This window comes from Larimichthys crocea, chromosome XXIII (genome assembly GCF_000972845.2).
Source record: "Larimichthys crocea isolate SSNF chromosome XXIII, L_crocea_2.0, whole genome shotgun sequence".
In the NCBI taxonomy this organism is placed as follows: domain Eukaryota; kingdom Metazoa; phylum Chordata; class Actinopteri; family Sciaenidae; genus Larimichthys; species Larimichthys crocea.
Genome location: NC_040033.1, coordinates 14,326,933 through 14,345,519, shown reverse-complemented (window position 1 = coordinate 14,345,519; position 18,587 = coordinate 14,326,933). Strand labels below are relative to the sequence as shown.

The following is an 18,587-nucleotide window of genomic DNA, read 5'->3' as shown; positions in this document are numbered from 1 at the left end:
TGACTTCAGCAATTTCTCCACAACAATAACGAATCCAACACTTCAAACTGACAAGGTGTAAAGCATTCATGATTATATGCTGTTTTTACACATGACACCACTTCTTTTAGTACAATTTATCACCTGTTGACCAAGCACTTGTAAAAGGTTTAAGATAAGTTAACTCATTCTATCCGCTCCTGGATAATTTAAGAACAGAGAGAATGTACTGTACAAAGATGCTTTTGATGACCTCATCTATTACCTCACAATGGCTTGTGATAACAAAAGTCAGTTATATCACAAAGGCCTACAGTCAAATCTATTTCAATCAGGGGTGGCTTGAACAGGATTATCAAATCAATGTATTTGATGTACTCAATAAATTCAAGAAAATGAGGAGAAAGATCCTGCAGCCCATCAGGACCAAAATCTCATATCACAACAGCGGCTGGCCTCATCAATAAGGCCTAAGATCCCCCACTGACTTATATCCTCGTCTTCAGTCACTACACATTACATAAACATAAAGTTTATAGACTTTAGACAGACCTTGATGACTGTATTTTATCTATCGGCTGATCAAAATCTATATCTTTAGTAAGGTGTATAAACATTATGTGGATTATATCTTTATCTCGATTATAGAAATTATCTTGTTTCTTTCAGTTGACACCAGCTACTTTGTCACGTCCCTCATGGCCTACGATGAAAGTACACTTGGGATATGACTAATAAAACAGTCCATAATTTAAAAAAATCAAAAAAATCCATCCATTTCGCCATTCACATAAATCTGTGCTTTTTTGTAGGTGTTTTTCCTTTCTAAATAAATTCATGACTATTCTTAAAAATTACATGATTTAGTTCCTCCTCATACAAATAATTAACTCATGGAGTTCAACAGGACATGACCTCACAGAAGTTTTCTGAACAACATGGTGCAGACAACTGTCAATGATGAAGTTACCGCCTTCTTTTCTACCTATATTTTAGTCAATTTATATTGTAATGTTATGGTTGTTGAGCTCAAAGATTCAATGCTATTACATGAAATAAAGATAGAAAAGTATTACTATTATTTCTGTAATATATCCGATTTCTTAATCTCATGCATGCCATGTGCTGTCCAATTCATTACGTGAGGAGCAGTGACCATCTTGAGCTAAAAATGACAACCTTGTCACACTCAGGGCTCAATATTGATGGTCAGTCACTATTGACTGATGTATGTATTTCCTGTGGCTGAATAGTAGTACTAAAGTTTGTCACTAGAGTGAGATAATTACTTTGTTTACTATAGTCTGTCAGAACAATGTAGATTAGTTTGTCTGGATGCATTTTCAGTTTTCACGGGTGAGATTTAATTGCACACCAAATCTAACAAAGTTGATAAAACATAATGTGGGAGCATTTTACAATAAAATCATTGACAACACTCACAGTGACATGACTCATGAATGAGCTGCAGAAAATAACAATATGGAAAATACAACACGGTCGTGGGTGCTCTAGGTCACCTACAGTGCAACAGTACTGGTCATTAAATCACACTATACTATACCTGACTCAGTTTACAAGTTATTCTTGACTTGAAAATGTCCATTACCGCTTTAACAAGTCCTTTTACAACAAGTCATTATGTCATTATCCAGTTCTGGGGTGCATATACACATATTTGACTGGTATAACAGAAAAAGGCAGTGTATCATAGCTACCGTTATAGTATCAACAGGCGTGGTTCTTTCTGAAGGTCAAAATGAAAGGTTAACTGACAGGAGATATTGGAAACGCAAAATTCATTGGTTGTCTGTACAATCACAACTATAATCCTCCAGGCAGACCACCAATAAAACAGAGAAATACACACGTACGCACCTGCAATAAACAATAATATAATACATGACAAATGACACATTAGTGTACTTGAGTGCAATCAACTTTTCTAATCTCCAGCAACAAATCGATTCTTTATCACAATATCCACTGTAAACCGAATCACCTTAACCTCACACACACACACACACACACACACACACACACACACACACACACACACACACACACACACACACAATGGTATATTTGCTAAATGGCAGTGTATTGATCTAGGATGACCAGGACACAGCATGATATGGACAATAACACCTTGAACTTGAAGAGAATTCCTGCGTCCATCTCCAACACATACTATAAATGAATACTGAAGACTTCTCCATAAACCAGTTGTCAACAATGACCACTCATTGATTGAATATGATTCTATATGAACTATACGTATAACCAGAGATTTCGTTTTACATGAGATGTATGGTAAGGGTAATTCCAACCATATTAGCAACCATCTGAATAACTGCAAGAATGAAAGTCAGTCTCTCAATAAATATTTGAAGTTAATAGCTTACTACATACAAAATTACAACATGTTCAGTAGGTGTCCAATCACTGTCCCCGGTTCCCTGGAGGTTTTTCAGTGGTGATTGATTCAAGGCAATGGGGGGAGGGAAGACAAAATTTGAATTCAGTGGAAACACAAAAACTGGCCTCAAAAATCCTAATGTCCTCTTTACAGTTCCCTCCTTTCTTCTCAGGACCACTGACAGTCATACAGGGCTGGTTTTGGTTGCAGACATCATGCTGCACTCTACATGCATCATATCCGATCTCATGTCAACAACCATGAAGAAAAGGCAGCAAGGAAGGGTGGGGCTCTTTAAGGAAACTGAAACAACCCCAAGTGCAGAAGGGAACCTGCGCTGTGATTGCCATGGCAATGACTTCCTAATGCAGGTTGGTGGCAGTAGAGGATTTTGCTGTGTCTCTTCACAGTCATCAGATGCAACTGGCCAGTTAGAGGCCTAGCAGTTTAGGGATCACATAGACAAGAAGAAGTGGTTGTTTGAGTCCATTGCTGATTAGCTGCCCTCAGCTTGAGTCTCCTTTTCTTTAGCTGGAGAGTCCTGGTTTTTCTCAGTGTCTTCTCCCTCATCACCTGACAGACAGAGGGGGAATGAGGTTGGTTAAATGACAAGGACAAAGTACAAGGATGTCGTCCTACTTCACTGAAAAGTCATTTCTCGGTGTATGTGCAGTGGAGGTTCCAAGTTTCTTACATACTTGGCTAAATAGTTTGGCTTCCAAACTAGGTTTCTTTCTTCCTCAGATGGATGTGAAAACAGCCTTCTAGTTTCAAACTCACTCACATATATTGTTCTGCAGAGTTACAATAAACAAAACACATTTTTAAGTGAATGAGGAATTTTATACCTTTTCTCCACTGGATGGTGAATGAGAAAATCTTGTTGTATTCAATACATATCTACTTTAATGCTACTATGCAGAAATTAAAACTTTAGGGCTTTGGCATCTCCTGGTGGTAGTGTTAAAAAAGACACTGCATTGCTCACTGTCAATGCACGCTCCATACGTATACTGAAAAATATTTTTAAAATTTTCCAGAAATTACAAGCTACGGTGTATTATTATTTTTTAGCATTATGCTGAATTATTGCCAAATTGTCAACACTAGTCCCTTTTTATTTGTTTGCCATGTGCCATTATAACCAGCGAATGTTTCTCACCTGGCTTGTTGACATTGAGCTGTGACAAGTCCGTGGGTCCCTGCACTCCTGGGGCTGCCGGGATTTCATGGATGGCATTCCTGCGGCCAGACCGTCGAGAGGCAATGAAGTCCTCATAGGTCGCCTCCACATCCGTCATTGCTAACAGACCTCACCATAGCAGAGCCTGGAACACACAGTATAGCACACACTTAGCACAAGCACATGTGCACGTGGACAGTGGATGTATAAGCAGTTTATGTTGACACACAGAAAGTGACACAGTGGGCTACCCATGCACTCATTCACTCTGTCCTCTTATCTTAATTATGACCTAATCCCCGAATAATCTATTTTAATCTCAGTCTAGGGTACAGATGACACACAGAGGAAACAAATTCTGCTGAAGGAATACTGGGTGGTGGAATGGAAATACAAATGAGGGTGCTCTTGAACTGATGCAATACTGCACCCAAAGACACACACTGAAAGTGATAATTATTGCACAAGGGAGGACAGTACTGTATTCAAATGTCATCCCAATTGGAGTAAGCATGGAGCAGAAACACAGCTGCGTTGCCACGGAGATTTAGGTTAAACTCCTTTGTTGACATGTCCTGACCCATTTTCACTACTTAAAATACAACACAGTCTGAGATGTGTTCAATCTGTATCCACTTAGAATACCTACACTTATGTAACAAAAAAAAATACAAAGAAAAAAAGGCGTTTCTATGCTTGGGAACACAAAAGAGAGTTTGGTTTTACTCCAGTCTAAATACTATGGTTTCAACTAACATGGAAATTTTCAAAAAATGACCTCAGCTCACACATCCATTTGTGGCTATTTCCAGAGCTGAGCAAGCTGTGATTGACCGCAGCTATTTTTGGATGCCCCCTCTGTCATCATCTGAGCATGCTCCCACTCAGCTGTCATTCTTGAAACGGTGTCAGGACGGGCAAGACCCAACAGATGTTGTCCATGTACAATTGTCAGACTCGACATGGAGGAACAAGAGACACAAGATGACTGTTCTTCAATATGAAAACATTGAACTGGTGTATCACCTCAGAGCCAAACAGTGATCTGTCAGTGAGTGAAAATCATTTTACATGGAACATAAGGCTTAATGCTCACATACAAAACATGCCAACAAGTTATTGCAATTTTGAGTGATTATTTGATACAATTACTAATTCATGAACTTCATTTGTTACTGTTAGTGTTTTCATTTGTAGCTGAAAGTGACAGATTATTGGTGTGTCTTTCCTATGCCCATATTCCATTAAATATTAATTTTACAGTTTACATAATTTAGTCACACATTGCTCTTGTGAAGTAGAACATCAGCAGTTGTGTGTGAGCATGTTTCCTGCTCTTGCAGAGGCATGCTTGTGTTGTCCTCCTTGGCTTTGCTCCTATGTGAGAACCAGAGCCCAGCTGGCATGACCAACAACAAATCTAGCACAGACAAATGATCAAATCACTGAATAATACAAAAGGCCATCATGCTCTGACCTCTTTGTCAATGACTAAAAAAAACAAACAAAAAAAAAAACTTGGCTGCTCCTGCTCTGCAACCATTTGATTTGTTGTGCTGCCAAACAGAAAATTAGCAGTGAGTGTGGCAGTGATAAGGGGAGTGCAGGAATGGAGTCCCATCAACTTATGCCAGTGTTATTCTAGGTTGCCTGGGCGTAACTGGGAATAATGCCCAACAGCCTATCACTTTCTCTCTCATACAAACACACACACATAAACACGCAACCAAGTATAGTACCCCCAATATCTCCACACCATTTCAATAGGAGCTTTACAAAGTATATGCAATGTGTGTTATTTCTACAGCATTATATTTACATCCTATTAAATATATAAGGTATGATTATTACAGTATTCACTGTCACTAGTCCATTGAAACCCTTTATTAGAGTCTAAACAACTGATGCTCTCTTAAATTTATCATATTACAGGCTAAGTGGAGGCGCTGCAGCGCATCAAGTATAGTCGTGCGCAATGGGGTCCTGCAATAAATCACTTACATTGTTGACACAGTAAAGACCAGATCATTTACATTAAGACATATCCTACTATTAATGGTACACGGGGATCGACATGCTCAAACTGATTTCAATAATAAATCACAGTCATATGTCTTACTCTAATGACAAGGACCCCCATAGACCTCAGTCAGGGCAAGTGCACGCAGCCTGCATGGATATTACACACTAGACATGGAATTAAGATAACAAGCATGCACATGATATCTGCAATGATGATATTATTATTATTATTATTATTGTCAACAGGGTAGATACCTGTTTGGGTTTGGGCTCCCGAATATTCGCAGGGGTCAATCACATGAGCTTGAATGCCACCTCGGTATTCCCCGTTGCGCTCTGGACAGAGGATTTACCAACGTCAAGCTGACGTCAGAATACTACAGCTTCCGGGTACACGTTTCAAAATAAAGCCTTTGTTTGTGAATTAATATGGTATATAACTTCCAGCATCTCTCACCGTGTTATCTTCCAATTTCCATTGTTCTTGTTGTTTTTTTATTTTGCTTGTTAATTTATTTATTTCATAATAGACTGCACATATCATTGCATTTATTCAACATTGGCAAACAAATAAAACTGCAATAATATAATGCGCCCTGAAGCTCATCAGTAATCATGGATGTACTATAAGCAGAAAAGATTAAACTATTACATTGTTTATTTTATTTTATTATCATTATTTTTTTATAGAGAAAACATGAATGACAGTTAACTTGGATTGACCTTATTTTGATCAGTGGGACTAATTTTCAATGAAAGCTGAAAGGTCAGATGACAGATGAACAGACAGGGCAGTTGTTGTAGGCTATGTGTGTTTGTGTGTGTGTGTGTGTGTGTGTGTGTGTGTGTGTGTGTGTGTGTGGGAAGGGGGCGGAGGGGGTGTCAGTCAGTGTGAGGACAGTGATCCTGTTGTGATGAAGGCAGAGAGCCTCTCAGTAACACGCTTGCTTGTGGTCTCATAGCATCTGGCTGTGAATTACTCCATTCAGATGACACATGTGCTCAATATGCCAAACTGGGGACTTCCGAATGCGCTGGACAACTGTTTGAGCTGACAAAGGCAACAAAGCGAGAGGCCTACACTAGAATCATTGTTGTCTGAAATAGAAAGTACACTAACCTATCAATTTGAATGTATTGTAGAAAAAGTGGAAGAACTACTTTATTAACCTCCTTCATTAATTGATATTGTTCTATCTGAGGCTGTGGATCATGAGGGCATTTTTAGAAACACTTATCCTTCTATTAATTAAATTTAAATTAAATTATTGCAACACCTGAATCGACTATATTTCAGTCAAATGAAGAGCATTTCCTTGCTCCATATTAAAACTGCAAAAATGATTGCTTTTCTTTTCTTACTTTATTCCCATATTTGGGAATAGTAATGGGAACAGTGGAGCGTGGGTTTCCTCCCACACCCCACCACTGTTCAAAACACACACTGCATCAACCCAAACCCGCTCAGTAACAGCCAATGAAATGCTCGGATGTTGGCACATGAGGCGGCATAGGAAGATCCAGTTGCTATTGGTAGCCAAAGAGCTGTAACGTTGAGATGGTTCACTTCCAAGGCCGGCGTGTGAAAACCTTTGTCCGTTAGACCAGAATCATAATATCACACAGATACAAGAGGCTACAAAGCGTATATACATCGATAATGACTCAGAATCGTATCGATGTGATACACGAATTAACCAAATATATGAGAAAGTCATAGTGATACAACGCACTCAATATTAACAATAACAGCATTGTGCATATGGGATATAAACCTGCTGAGCGGAATATCTAGTTGTCACCGCACTGTCGCTAACTTACAAAGACCGTACATACACCTATATTCAGCAGGCGTTGTATCTTTGTAGATATAGAGTCGATATCACACATTTTAGATGTATTTTTTAGCGAAACCGGAAGAGGGTAGAAGTGAACCCTCTCCTCTGTGTCTGCACTCTTTGGCCGCTTGTAACAACAGCAGCATCAGACAAGAGAGACAACCTAATGATGGAAGAATTTGAAGGTGAGCGATTTTACCCACTCGGTGTTTGTTATTTCCCCCCGTTTGGCTGCTGCTTTAAAACTCACAGCTTCGAGCTCAGCAGTTTTTGGCAGCGTTTTCTTTTCTTTTTTGTTTTGTTTTTTTTGTTTGTTTGAGATTTAGCCCATGTAATGCTAGGTAACGGCAGGGCCAAAGTGAAGCTAGCTGTCTTTGAATGGGTGTGAACCCTGCGTTAGCCACAGGAGCTAACGCAGCTAAACATTTAACGACGTTTTTTTTAAATGTTTAAACTCAGCTAATATAATGTCTGACTATCTATAGCCGGTTTAAATCAATTATGGGTTAACTTATCAAGGCAGGCATATTGTTGGGTTGGTTCATTGTGCTAACAACAATGCCTTAAAATGTATCAGTGTTTGTCTACACATAAAGCTTTATGTGACAAAGGAAACCAGCTGTGGTCCATGTTTGTCCTCTTACATTTAACCTTTTCACCACAATCAGTATTTAATCTGTTATTCTTGCAGACGGGGGTGCTCCTCCCGAGGAGGATCTGATTCAGTGCAACACCTGTAAAAGATGTTTCTTCCCTAAAGTCCTGGTAATAAAACAATAAAACACCTTTTTCAGTGTTATAAGAGGAGACACAGTGTGAAGATGATTCAGTTGATTTCCCTTGACTAAAATCCATTGTCTTAATGCATGCACTTAAGACCTGCTGAGGTTGCCCTGGTGACAGTATATAATAACACTAGTTACTATCAGCTGACACGTTATCAGCTGTTTGGATGTGTCATTGGCTCCAGTTCAAATATCTAGCAGGATCCCTGTGAAAGAGCTCTTTCTAGAGAAGAGTCTCAACGAAGTAGTTGTTTGTTAAAGCTGATGTGGAAGTACTCGATTAAAAAAACCCAGACTTAGAACCTAATGCGGTGCTGAGATGTACTGTCAAATTTAAATCTAGGAGTGCCCATTCTGGATAATCGTTGTTGTGTAATGGGATTTGTTACTGAGGAAACAGAAAGCAGAAAAACAAAGGGGTTTGTGCACCTGAAGCTTTTTCAAATAAATGAACTATGCGTACTGTTGAATTGACCTAGAGCACTCGTTTATAATTGATTATTGTGTAAAGCATTTTGTGCACACAATGTCTGCATTAATGCACGATCCATTAGAGCATTATGCATGTGTGTATTTTTTCAGAGATGTGTGCTGGTGCCTACATTAGGAGGTTTAAAACAATTGAACGCAGCGCTCAATAGATTAATGTCACGAGTTTTATTTAGCTCGTGTTCTCTTCCTTGCTCTCTACATTTCTGTCACAGATTGTTTGTCATGCTTTGTGGCTCTTTCAAAAAAAAAAACAAAATCAGGAAATGTTGAATATAATAGGATATAGAAGGGCACAGGGAAGTGTTGAAATATATCTTCTTTCTCGTTCTACAGGAGAAACATGCTAAAATCTGCCAAAAGTCCGCAGTGAAAAAGAGGAAGATTTTTGACTCGAGTAGACAGAGAGCTGAGGGCACAGACATCCCCACCCTCAAACCCATCAAACCAAAGGTAAGAATACACCCAGGCAGGAAACGCGAAGAGAGTTCAACTGGATCATTAATGGGAAGAAAGCTGTACATCTCACCCTGGAAACTGTTTTGAAAAACTTGATGAATATAAGCTGAATTAAGCATGTTGCTCGTCATTGCTGTCATTAAACTGTTTCATATGATAAGATATTGGTTATCTTTAACCTGAAGCCATTCATCCATTAATCTCTTCACTACACATATTTACAATACAAGGCCTTGCATAATGTTTTGGGCAGTACTAGTTTAGATATATTACAATTGGAGAGGCTGCACATGTTCAGGCCACATAGCTCAGTACAGCAGTGCTACTGACATATTTGTAGTCTTGTTTATCCTGGCTTGTCTGAACGCTTAGGTCAGTGGAACCTAGAAGAGAATATATCCAATCCTATGACCATTACTGTGGTGAGCGGCACATGTTTTTAATCGTTGCTGTTCCATTTAGGACATTCAGTGCTATGTGTTGACAGGTTATTTTCAAATCACTTTTAATTGTATTTCAGTCACAAAGTTCATCTTCTACTGGGAAAGTAAGTTGATTTGCCTTTTTTTTCATTTGTCATTTCTTTCTGTGTACGTGATTTCTTTTGGCACAGTTAATCCCCTAAAGCCCAAGAGGCATTCACTGACTGTTTCTGGCTTTTTAAATTTCATGCTTGCAATCATTGGCTTATATAGTCTGGATGCTTGCCAACTTATACTAGTGGTGGTGTTGGTTTAAAAAAAACAAAACAAAACACTAAAGCTGTTGTATTTTCCTTAACTCCCCACAATTGACAACTGACTAAATTCAGATATCCCAAAAATCCCAATATATTTAGATTTTTACTCCAACGTTACTGTGCCGACAAAGTCTTACCTCTATCCTCTCAACCTGAACCTGAACCTGTCTTAGACTTTTTGACAGCTCACTTTAAATGCCTATAGTTTTGTTCATTGCATTACTAAGTCTCATGGCACTTAAGGCCACTTTGAGTAACCAACACTCGCTCGTCCTTTTGAGGCGACTTTTGTGCGAACAGTTGTCAAGATGTCAACTCAAACAAAATGCATTCTGTCGTCTTGACTTCGACTAACTGCTGAACACACACTTTGTCCTCTCACTGGAGGCATGAATAGGACATACTGTACCTCCTTTTCTTTTGTGACACTCTCTATATTCCGTCATTGAAATCATAGATGTCTAGAATGAAGAATCTACTGTTGATGTTACGTGGTGAAAGGGAATAAAGGGAAATTAGCTCTCATTTCTCTCAAAATGATCTGTGTTCCCTTAGGCAAACACGCTTAATAAACTCGAGGACTGTAACCGTATCAGAGGAAGTAGGAAGTCAGCAGCGCTATCGTGTTGCCACAGAAGCAGCTCAGAGGACAGGCAGTGAACTAATACTGTCAGAAATCATCAGCTGTAGATAAGACAGAGACTGCTACCATGGAAATACAGGGGATTCTTTATTTTATCATGGCTGAATAGAAATAAAGTTAGTTAAGTAGTCATGAAAATCAAAAAGGAAGCATGTTCTTCTGAGCTGCATTCAATAAAACCATGACTTCAATTATAGGAATTTCTAAATAAGAGAGAAATAAGAAGATAATCATTAAAGTTTTGGTCAGATTACAACTGGCTTTGGGGCATCCTGGTGACTCTGCAACATCTCACGTTTAGTTAGTTTAAGGTAGAGAGTAACTAGATACACTGAGAAAGAGAGGAGGTGACCTTCTTTTCAAAATATCCAATTATCAATCAGCTCATGAATAACAAGATTGAGCAATAGCTGTGTAGGGTTTCAGTTTTAAAAGAAACAGGCTGGTGTAACAGAGTCGCTCCTCTGTGTTGCCTCCTGACAGGCAGAACCCCCGAAGAAGCCATCCAACTGGCGCAAGAAACATGAAGACTTCATTGCTACCATCCGGGCTGCCAAACAGGTCACCCAGGTTATGAAAGATGGAGGACCATTACCTCCACCTCCTCCTCCAACTTATGACCCAGGTAACTCGTAGCTCTGTGTGGAGTGGGATTAAATGTATGAGTATGAGCACAGGTCAGTCATAGGATTTATGTCTGTAGTTACAGGTATATTTTCTCACCACCTGTTTCATCCTCAGACTATGTCCAGTGCCCTTACTGTCAGCGGAGGTTCAATGAAAATGCAGCCGACAGGCACATCAAGTTCTGCCAGGAGCAGGCCGCCCGTATGCCCAACAAGGGCAAGGCAGGCGAAGCCAAGAAGCCTCCTGCTCGCACACAGGTACACACATGACCAGACTCCACTGATGAGTTGTATGTGCACGCAACAGTTTGCATTTTAGTTGGGAAATATTACTTAATTTGTGTTGACTTAAGTTGAATTTTCGAATTTTGGAGGTTGCTGGTACACCAGTGTTAAACATATAGCCCAGGATTTATTTCCCATGGTAAATCTGGCTGTGTGTTGAACATAAAACATTTAAACATGCACTTGATAGCATGCACAAATTATTCATGATACGCCGAGTACATGCAGACACAGTGCACTGTTGCGCACAGCTTTCTTGTCATACTGAAAACAGCTTTGTTTACCTACATTGTTCATAATGATCATAGCTACTCTCAGCCAAGTACACGGCCAGGTAATTTTTAATTCTATGTTATTGCCAATTCTTTATGACTAAGAAGTGTTGTTTATCAATCCAAAGCAATACCTTGTCTGTTCCTAATATGCTGAGACTCCCACTTTACCCTGATTTGGCAGCCAGTAAAAACAACAGGATTCAAACCATTTTGGTTAATAGCTTTGTTATTTCCATCATGATGAGAAAAATGGTCATTATAATATTTTTTTATATTTGTAATGGATCATTTTTTTTCTTTTCATTTTCATAGCTTTCACAGATTTTCTTCCTTAAAGCAGTTTAAAAACATGTCGATATACCGGTTTGTAAAGCCAAACCATTGCACATATTGGCATATTTGAAATGTGTACGCACAACCACCAACCATACTTAATGCGCTGCATCCAGTGATGATAACTGTTGGTTTGTATCGTGTTGCCTTTCTCTCTCCATCTTCAGTTTAAGCCCCCTGCTTCGGTGAAGAAGCCCAACACTGCTGCTGCTGTGTCCACCATCCCTTCAGCCTCCTCTCGGTTACCCCAGAGGTCTGGCATCGGACAGCCCTCCGGTAAAGGCAGACCTGTGTTGACAGTGCACCACAGAGTGCTGACCTCACACTTCGCAATTCTGTGTATTTGTGCCAGATTTTAATTGTATTCCTCTCACGTTTATTTGTTTTCCTCCCTCTCTTGCTCTAGGAATCCCATCTAGTAAGATCTCTTCTGCAGGTTCAGTAAGGAGTAATCCCTCTGGCCTCACAAGCCCTCCATCAGGGTCAGTACACACACACACACACACATACACACACACTTTATTGTAGCGACGGTATCACAGTTATGATCTAATAATTACATTTTAAAGTGATACTAACCATATGTTATGAGAAATGAATGTAGTATTTAATATTTTTATTGATGTGTGTTGATGCCATCATACGCATGTCACACGGTAGATCAGTATTTATCAATTTAAATCATTAGTCTCTCTTAATGTTTACATTTGACACTTTGTCTTACTTCTGTTTTTCCTCACAGTGTGGGAAGTAAGACTCGAGTAATGAGCTCTGGGCCTGGCTCTGTGAGGAGCAACCAGTCTGGAATAGCGCTCAACAAGAAGAAAGTAGACACCTACATATCTAGGTGAGTGGCTCACTAGCACATTTGCTCCAGAAAGAAATGTGAGAATGAATGAAAAGCACACTAAAACAACCACCATACAGCATTTCTGAATGATCCTGACCTCTTGTGGTTTGTTGGTGTTTTACATAGAGAATCCATTGTGTTGGGGTGGTCGGTAGTGTAGTGGGTTGTGCAGGTGTAGAGGCTACAGTCCTTGCTGCAATGCAATGTCAGTTGAATAAAATAAATCAATTAAAATGTGTGACATACATCAACATTCATGTAGAAAAACTGGTCAATCTTCACAGAGAATAACAACTTCATGGTCAAATACCAAAAAAAAAAACATAACTGCATTATCACACCACCTGGGAGGAAGCAAAATAGTGTGGGAAACTCTCAAAGTCAGTGGTGTTTCTCATTCAGTATTGTCAACAGAATGTGGAACATATACATACATTTCCACAACCATGAATGAGGAAAGCAAACTGACAACCCTACCTGCTGTTATCACAACACTAAAACATGATCTTTATCCACTCGAAGGGATTTGAAGTTATTTTTGTAAGCATGTTGTATCACTGTCCATCTCATATTGATTGTTTGCAGTATTCAATCTGTTAGTAATCTCATCAACAGGATCGCCAGCCCTGAACTATTGTGCACAAGTGTCTTACCGTGCTGCTTGGTCAACTCTGTTAAATCTTTTAGGAACGATGTCGACGGCGTGCACGAACCTGGAAATGGTGGAATGAAGAGCAAGTTCTGTCATGCTTGCGGGACCAAGTATCCTGTTGAATCCGCCAAATTCTGCTGCGAGTGTGGGGTCAGGAGGATGTGTATCTGATGGAGGTCAGAAGAAGGAGAAACTAAACTAAATAAGAATGCACCGGTACTCAAACTAACAGTGGGTTTCACCAAAGTTAATCAGAACTTTTTTTTTTACACTTGGGTCTAATTTCACGGCGATAAAGTGGCACTGTTTTTTTTCTAAATGCTGTTTATTTTTCATGGAATTTGCTGGTCTATTCCACTCTGTGGACTAACATACTGGTTAACGTAAATCAGTATTTCCATAGGTAGGTAACATCCCATCTTTGTGCAGCCTTGCTGAGATTGTATTCAAAACAATACAAATTCTATAACACAAATATAATCATTAGTTGACTGGAGGCTGATTGATCTCAGTGGTGGACTGATCTAGCATACAGTTCTGCTAAACTGTGATATCGGTAGCTGACGCAGGAACTCACGCAGCTCATTTACTTTTTATTAGCGTCCTTCTTACTGCTGGATTTGCCCACATTGTTGCTACTCACACACATGAACATTATTGCCGTGAAACTGGAGTCTGTGATTAGAAAAACATAATTTTGGCGGAATTGATAGCTGCTTTTAAAAGCTGTTGGGTAAAAGATGCGTAAGATAAAAGTTCAGAGGTGGGTTGCAAAATGTGTAAACGGAAATAAAGATAAAGTGTCAGATGAGTGATTAGAGGTGTGTGTAATGGCCCCTGTATCTCAGTCCCCACTCAGCCGTGACCTGAAACGCATTCCTGAATCTCGTTTGCCTCCACTTCCTCGCAAACAGAATCTGTTTCTATAGAAGTGCAATATGATTGACTACTGAAGAAGACAATGTGTGTGTTTTTTTTTTAAAGGAAACGTGTTTGAATTTCAGAAAGGTATCACCTTGTTTTGACAGGGACCAGTCCAAACATGAACTAAATGTTTAAAGGTCAGAGCTCCCTTTAAGGTCACTTTACAGGCAAAGTGTCTCACCATCATAGGCCTGACATTTCTAGACAAATGTAGCATTTACACAAACCCTTTTATTCCCACTTATTTTATACAATGTAATTAGTTATTTATTTTCTTACTCCCTTTCATTTTTGCTGAATGGACAATGTCTGCACCTTTTTGTTGTTACTGAATTAAAAACGTGTTTTTATTTGGATTTTTATGAAACCTAAATGCATCTGGGTGTATTGCAGTTGCTTTCCCCTAGACAGTGTTTCTACTGAGTCAGTGTTCAATACATTAACGTATTAGGAGTCAAAAGTACAGCAACGTTATAGTCATTTACAATTATCCATACGGGTATGGTTGATCTTTCTGCTTGATATAACAAACACCATTTATGACCCCACACACATTTACAGGTCAGACACTAAAGGGGTAAAAACCTCTGTTTATGGTGCATAGTTGATGTCCATTAACGATGGTTAAATATGGTCATTAAGTCCTTTTGAGGAGTTAGGAATTTGTTCAATGAAGCGAACTGTATTTATGTTACATGACAAGAAATGTTGAAACAGACTGAACAGGAGTGTTTTCCTGTAAATGATTGCAACTGTTAGCCTGGATACGGTTGTGCACTCAATGCCATGTATATCCACCATCAATAAATTTCTATGAAGACAGCCGTGATGAAGTTGTGAGAGTGTATGTTCAACAGAGAGAAAGTACAACATGTTGCAGTTCTGTAAAACTTTAGATCATTTGGGTTGACAAGTACAAAGTCATACACTGTTTACTCTGTTTTAGATATAAATATATTTGGGATACACAGGCATTAGTTGCTTTATGTGATTAAAACAAATATACATTTTACAAAATGAGAAAATTATCTACATAATGCTACATAATGCATTGTGTATTCCCCGACAGGAAGAGAAAATAGCTCCTACCTGAAAGAAGTAACTGAAACTGCTGTAGGGGCAAAGGCTGCATGCTTCCGTATTTGTTTTTGCATTTTTCATGTACAAACCAAGAAATGGCATATTTTAAAATTATGTAAAACAACAAATGCGCTTGGGCATTTTGGCTCCCAAAGCCAAAGCCCATTCCTAATAAGTTTATTATTTTTACTATTATTATTATTATTAGGGTTAGTACCATTAATCAGAGCACCAACTTTGACAGAAAAGCGTCCCAGAGCATGATAAATCAGGTGTGTGAGCTAAACTCATCCATCCGTGGCAGAATGTGCTCTTAAAGTATAAATGACAAAAACAAAGGAGGTTTACATAACTAAGATTACAAATATGTGCCAGGGCTAGTTGTTCCCATCTAAAGTGAAAGCAAAACTCTACACTTGCACACTTGAGTCCTCGCTAAGTGCAAATAAATGTCATAGCATATTCTTTTCTAATTAATAGCTTCAGAAAGTTGTTTTGCATGCACGTCTCCAACTTTAAACCATATGAAACAGTTTTTGCAGATTTTTTTTATCCGTCTTGTGCCATCTTCCAACTTCTTTGTTCTGTGCACCGTTTATGAAGTTCATAAGACATTCTTGCATATTCTGCATGGTCATGGGTGGTATATGCAGAATACATTTGGGACAGCTGCCACAGTGTGTGGGAGTTCAGTTTGTTGGCCAGCCTTGACCCTTCTTTTAGTTGGCTCCATAGCTTGTGCAGCTTGGAAACTTACCAGAAAAAGCAGCTGCAAGAGATATACTGATATATAACAAGATAGCTTAAATGAAGAAGAAGTTTCCTCTTGTGTAATCCATTGAAGGACTATGTAGTAGAGGCAGGATGAGTTTATTTTTGCTTCACGATGTACTGGAGTTTGGTCTCAGGAGTTCATCGTATTCAGTATCTGATAGCATACAGTCATTTTAGACAGGATTGCCTTTGCTCTGCAAAGTTTTTTCTGCCTCCTGCTTTTTTTGTGCTCGTTCCTCCTTTGTCTCGTTGTCGTCGCCCTCCTCCTCTTCGACCTCACACTGGGTTGTTTAGTCTAGAAGTCAATAGAAGTAAACACACAAACACATTGCGCTAATTAGTGTTGCTGGGAGTGCTTAGTCCCATAATCTCATGGACATTGGTTGGATGTAATGCTGCATGTGTATGAAGTGCATGTTTAGCTCTTTATCAATATAAAGTGAAACAAGGCTTACTCCACAAAATTCCTGACAATAATCACATAATGCCATTCTACTTCTACTGTATATTAAAAGCAAGGGACTACTATAATAAAATTTAAAACCAACCATGCTGCAGTGTGAGCCAGTATTTAAACCTATTCCGGTCTGGTGAGGCCTGGCATATAGGTCCTGATCTGCTCTGCTGTGTGACTCAGACCTCAACTATGAATCATCAGATGTGATTGTGTTGATCCATGGCTAAACAGGGTGCAGTTTCCCATGAAATGTGGAGAAAATACTCTTACTTTCTTACTTTGTGGTTTACTAGTACCGCATCTTACTGGATTAACACATGTGAAAACAGGCACTTCTGAACTTCAATGACTCAGAACAAAACTTGAAACCCCTAGACTGGAAATGCAACAAGATTAACCAAAATGCATGTTTATTTCTAGTCCTGCCTCCAAACATCTCTTCACAAAGGTTTCATACCTTGTAATTCGCTAAATATCATAATGTGACTATCACTGTCTCTACATACAATTTCTGCTGTAGCTTGTCGTTGTCTGGCGGCAAGTTAATATGTGTTAGAAACAGATTATGTTTGGATACAATCACACAGTCGACCAGCTTTTTAACCTCTCAGTGAGTCACCCACTATCTGATACAGGGAAACACTACAGTCTGCCAACATTCCACTGGCTTTGTCAATTCTGCCAAAATCTTACTCACAGAAGATGAAAGAATTAGTTTCACATTTGGTCACCAAGTTGAATGTAAGAATGTACATCTACATTTTCACAATTATAACAATAAGTATTGAGACTTACCGGTCTCTCAAGACAAGGGCAACGTATTGAGTTTAGGACAGATGAGGCCAATCTATCTGTGTGGTCAAGACGTAAATACATCATTATGCAGGTTAAGTTGTGCAAGCTGGTCACAACATCCTGTGGAATAGAAGAATATGAGAGGATGATGATGGATGACCGCTTCAGTACATCATGATGTGATAGACATTCATGCCGGCCAAGGCCAGCTAGGGATGTTGTGTTAAGTAACAATGAGACCGATATCTAATGTTCATTTCTTGTATGAGCATAACTAAGAGCTTAGGAGTGAGTGAGTTTATTGAAGTGAGTAAGAATTGCCCATCCCTATGTGGCCCTTGGAGCCTGTTTATTCAGCTCATGTGTAAAGACTTTTTAGAAAGGGAGTTGCTGTTGCTTGTACAGGACCAATCAAAGGTTTGGAGACATCTTCTCATTCAATGTTTTCTTGCTTTACTTGTTTTACTTTCTACAATGTGGATTAACACTGATGATGTTGAAACAATAACACATAAGATGGAATCCTGTGGGGAACAAAGCAAAATCTGTTTTATATCTTAGATTCTTCTAAGTAACCAACTTTTGCCTGATGACAGACACTCTTGCCATTCTCTTAATCAGCTTCATAAAGTAGTCCCCTGGAATCATTTTCAAATATAAAAAGGCTTTCCGTGCTGAGCACTAGTTGGCTGCTTTTCCTTCACTCTTGGTTCAACTCATCCTAAACCATCTGAATTGAGTTTGAGGTTTAAGGTGATTGTGGTCTCTTGTTGGTCTCTCTCAGTGGTGGTTTCTTTGCAGTAATTTGACCAACTCTTTTTATGACTGCACTTAGTTGAGCAGTTCTTAATGAGTTACTACAACAGTTGAACAGGGCTATTTGCTGTATTTAAACCCTACAATGGTTTCAAGCCAGTAATTCCAGTAATTAACCTTTACCAAGGCACACCTTTTAATTAAATTCTTTCAGGTGGCTACAT

At 39.1% G+C, this 18,587-nt stretch overlaps 1 protein-coding gene and 1 long non-coding RNA gene across 3 annotated transcripts; one reads left to right on the top strand and one right to left on the bottom strand.

Moving 5' to 3' along the window:
* Window positions 1-1,661: 1,661 nt before the first annotated feature.
* Window positions 1,662-5,966, bottom strand: LOC109136787 (uncharacterized). The gene is made up of 3 exons (XR_002041489.2): window positions 5,859-5,966; window positions 3,561-3,726; window positions 1,662-2,971 (listed from the first exon to the last, which is right to left on the bottom strand). It is a non-coding gene; the product is annotated as an uncharacterized LOC109136787 (long non-coding RNA).
* A 1,529-nt stretch (window positions 5,967-7,495) lies between these two features.
* zc2hc1a (zinc finger, C2HC-type containing 1A) lies at window positions 7,496-15,326 on the top strand. 2 transcript variants are annotated; one of them, XM_010739570.3, is made up of 10 exons: window positions 7,496-7,626; window positions 8,133-8,206; window positions 9,052-9,168; window positions 9,695-9,721; window positions 11,040-11,181; window positions 11,298-11,440; window positions 12,243-12,351; window positions 12,482-12,557; window positions 12,818-12,922; window positions 13,613-15,326. In XM_010739570.3, exons 1-10 carry the CDS (start codon window positions 7,608-7,610, stop codon window positions 13,746-13,748), a joined length of 948 nt encoding a protein of 315 aa, XP_010737872.3. In that variant the 5' UTR covers window positions 7,496-7,607; the 3' UTR covers window positions 13,749-15,326. The 2 variants fall into 2 exon arrangements, with proteins under 2 accessions (XP_010737872.3, XP_010737873.3); XM_010739571.3 differs by lacking the exon at window positions 9,695-9,721.
* Window positions 15,327-18,587: the final 3,261 nt, after the last annotated feature.